The 3,890-nt window shown below is 37.9% G+C and overlaps 1 protein-coding gene across 1 annotated transcript; it reads right to left on the reverse strand.

Moving 5' to 3' along the window:
* Positions 1-661: 661 nt before the first annotated feature.
* On the reverse strand, positions 662-3,473 carry CLDN3 (claudin 3). The gene has a single exon (XM_072138046.1). The coding sequence runs from the start codon at positions 3,024-3,026 to the stop codon at positions 2,382-2,384; it is 645 nt and encodes a 214-aa protein (XP_071994147.1). The 5' UTR covers positions 3,027-3,473; the 3' UTR covers positions 662-2,381.
* Between the last annotated feature and the right edge of the window lie 417 nt (positions 3,474-3,890).

Genomic DNA, 3,890 nt, shown 5'->3' on the forward strand with positions numbered 1-3,890 from the left:
TGGTTACAATCTACACACTTACAAAAATGTCATCAAAATCCAGTTATTTCTTGTAATAGGTCAAATTGGCTCCTGTATAAATAAATACAGAGGGGAGGTGTGATATGTCACACGGGGCTGGAGCTCAGGAATAGTCTGCCTGTTAGTTCATTTCATATCATTTTTATTAATCCTTTCAGTCCCACGAATATAAAGTTGTGTTCATATGAGGGGGGAAGTTCTGCTTTTGCTTTTTAAAAAGAAAACAAAGAAAAAAAAATGAAAAAAAAATGCTTTATGTGAACACTGCCTTGTGATACATTTCCATATTCAAATTGTAGTAAAGGGAATAAAAAGTAAACTTTAAAATGGTTAGTAAACACATAAGATGTGTCCCCTTACATTTAGCTAAAGACTATCTTTATTTTTTCCAGTGCTTAATGCAGCCAGATATGGATAGTTAGTGTATAATATTCCTCCTATCAAACATGCACAACACTGTAATAAAAACACAATTCATCAAAATATCATTTTCTAATGTTTCTAGAAGAGGAAAATGACATAAAAACCAAAGTCACAGTCTGGGGCATGTTGTGTTTTTATCTCCACTTTATAGCAAAGGTTTATTAAAAGGGTACGGTAGATTACAGTACATTTTTGTTTTAGAGGTTTTTTTTTTAACTATTACCATTTTTGATCATTTACTTTTCACATGTTTCCTTTGGGTCGTTGAATTGTTTTTATTTGCTTGATATATGGTTAATTAAATGTATTTATATTTTGTATTAAGTGATCACGATAAAGTGTTGGTACAGAAGTCTTTAGTTGGATATATCTGAAATGATTTCTCTAAGGTTTACAGTAGGTTTTGTGTGCAGGACACATATGTCTATACTGAGACCTGTTCATTTATTAGTCTGCTTCAAGGAAAATTACACTGGAGGTATGTAAATATGGAAGCCCTTTTGTTAAGAAAATCTATTCAAATTATGTTTATGGACTTCACACTTACCCCTGGCAGGAACTTCCTAGTGTAGGTCTGTCATTTAGGAGGGTATTTAAGACATGTAAATTGATGTAACTCAATATGACAACTTAGGGACTCTACCCTTTCAACATGGCCCAGTGACTGGTATGTATTCAGGTCACTTTGGCAGTGAGGCTGTTTGAAATAGTTAAACTGAACTAGTGAATGTGTCACCGACTCCCTTAGGACAAGGCTTTGTATGTTATTTATTAACAAGGATCTAATTTATCTATCAAACCTAACCTCCATAAAATTTACACAGCTGTAGGAAAAACATGGACAAAGCCTGGAAAAAAAACTTCCTAGGGGAGATGGAGAAAGTCAATTAACGACACAAACACATACACAATAAACAGTAACTAGAAGGGAATTAAAAGCAAGAAGAAAAGGGTCAAATTCCAGCCAGGCATTAATGTTTTAGAAAGATCAAGGAGGAGGGAGGAGAAGGGAGTGGACAAAGAACAAGGGAAACTAGAAGCCAAGAAGTATTCACCGATAGTATCTGTAAAGTCAATCACATTTAATCTTCACTTAGAGATGAAACTTTGAAATTGTACATCGGACCTAGAACACTTATAAAGAAGAACTCTAAAAGGTTACACTGCTTTCTGCCCTATGACATGTATTTGCCTTAAGCGTCTATTGTTCTCCTATTCTAAAGCCTTGGGGATTTGTAACCATCTACTTGTATGCTTTGGCAAAATGTAGTGAACGTCAGCATACGAAGAGCCTTGTTTTATCACCAGTGTAACTATTGACCAGATATAAAATGATAGCATCGACATGTCTGGATAAATAAGATGCATTTTATGGTATAAATCTCGAGCTGTTTAATAGAAATAATATCTTCATATATAACAAATAAAAAAAGACTATATACATTGTCTTTACTGATTACTAGACAAATATTTTCTCTGTCTATTGATAACTAAGAGGTTGTTGCTTAGGGTATGGGCAGGTGGTTTTCTAAGCTGACCCCGCAGCTGTAGCCCACTGGCTTTCAGTGTGACAACAATGCATTGTCTCTGTAGACTAAGCATCTTGGTATGGAAAGAGTTACATGACTTAGGCCACCTCATCTCTGCCAGGGAAGTCTGCCCCTCCCAGTTCAAGAATAATCTACCTGTGCCATGACAATGGAGAACAACCACCATTCATGGACCTTGAATATTCACGTACATTCACATACACATATTTAGAGGCAATGCTGTCTATTATATATATGTTATATAAAACACTACAGCTTACAGAAGAAACTTTGTACATGTTGGGCTATTAGTCAGTGATCTTAAGTTTCATCTCCTTAGCATGTAAAATGCCCCCTGCTCAAATGATACATGAATGTTCTTGAGTCTGTAGAAGAGTTGTTTTTCATTTAAACATAGTCTTTTCGGTCGTAACCTGGATTTGTCGACCTGGCAGCTGAATATGCCACTCTTGATGCAGGGTATTTCTCCTGTTTTGGTGGGCATGTGCAGCAGAGCATGGCACCACCAAGCATTAGAAGAGCCGAAGCTGCCCACCCTATGTACATAGAAGCTCCCAACTCCCTCTTTTGAGCATCCACAACAAGAGGGTTGTAGAAGTCACGAATAATTGCATTTGCTGACCAGGAAACAGGGATGAGGGTCATGAGTCCTGAAAGAATAAAGATAACCCCAGATACAATCATAATCTTGGCTTTTGCTGACTCATCTTGAACACAGTTGGTACACTTGGCTCCAATGATGGAGATGAGGACACCAAGTATAGCAATGACGATGGAGATGACCATCAAGGCTCGTGCAGCTTGTAGATCTTGAGGAAGCGCCAACAGGGAGTCATAGACTTTACATTGCATCTGACCAGTGCTCTGCACCACACAATTCATCCACAGTCCTTCCCAGATGATCTGGGCCACCACAATATTGTTACCAATGAAGGCAGTCACTTTCCACATAGGAAGAGCACAGGAGACAACAGCACCAAGCCAGCCGATAATGGACAGGGCCACACCCAGGATCTCAAGTCCCATAGACATGATGCTACTTGAGAAGGGTCAGATTTGAGACAAAAGGATTATTTGCAGTGGAAGCGTAGCTGAGTTTTTACGCTCCGTTGGAAAAAAATTTTTCCTACTTATTCCCCCTTTTTTTTCAGATGAGGACTCACCACTGAAAAGTGTTCTGTAGAGGGGATAATTTTTTCCTGTTGAATGATTTTCCTCTGTTTACTTCTTTCCAGTTCAGAGCTCTTTAGCTGTTGCTCCCACAATCTTTCAGTCTTCTTGAAAAATACGCCTTGGTATTGTTCAGTACCTCCTGGTGCTCTCTCTCGTGATCTGTCCCTGGCTGAGTGTTCTATCTGGACTATTGCCCAGGTTAGCCCAAGTAAAATATCCTTAAGATAACAGATGGTAATTTTTCTACTTGTGCCTTCAGACTTGCTGCCTGAGAGTAGCCGGTGTGTAACGGATCCTTGCACCTGTCCTTTATATCTGCATCAGGTGCAAGTGATGTCACAGCACTCTCAGGGAGGAGGGAGTCTTAAAGGAACACTGACTCATTAGAGAAAGTGTTTCACATGTTAGAAAAGTATTTCACAAAATATAGAGAAATAACTCCAATAGTAAATCATTAAGCTGATGGATTTTCAATTATTCTCCTGAAGAAGGAACAAAACTAAAGAAAGGTTACACAATTTACATTTAATCTGCAGATTCAGGAACACATGTATATAACAAATGAAACAAAGTGACGTCACATTAACTGTGTAGTAGTATTACGGATATGTACACATTTATACTTGTGCTCATCATTAGAGATACGTAACTTATCTCTGTTCTCACAGTCTCAGCAACCATTCACCAACCAATTGATTTTTGACTTTATTAAAGCAAGATAGC

This window comes from Engystomops pustulosus, chromosome 2, assembly GCF_040894005.1.
Source record: "Engystomops pustulosus chromosome 2, aEngPut4.maternal, whole genome shotgun sequence".
Taxonomy (NCBI): domain Eukaryota; kingdom Metazoa; phylum Chordata; class Amphibia; order Anura; family Leptodactylidae; genus Engystomops; species Engystomops pustulosus.

Excerpts from the sequence above, each read along its gene's own strand:
- CLDN3 (XM_072138046.1), bottom strand. The coding sequence starts at position 3,026 with ATGTCTATGGGACTTGAGATCCTGGGTGTGGCCCTGTCCATTATCGGC.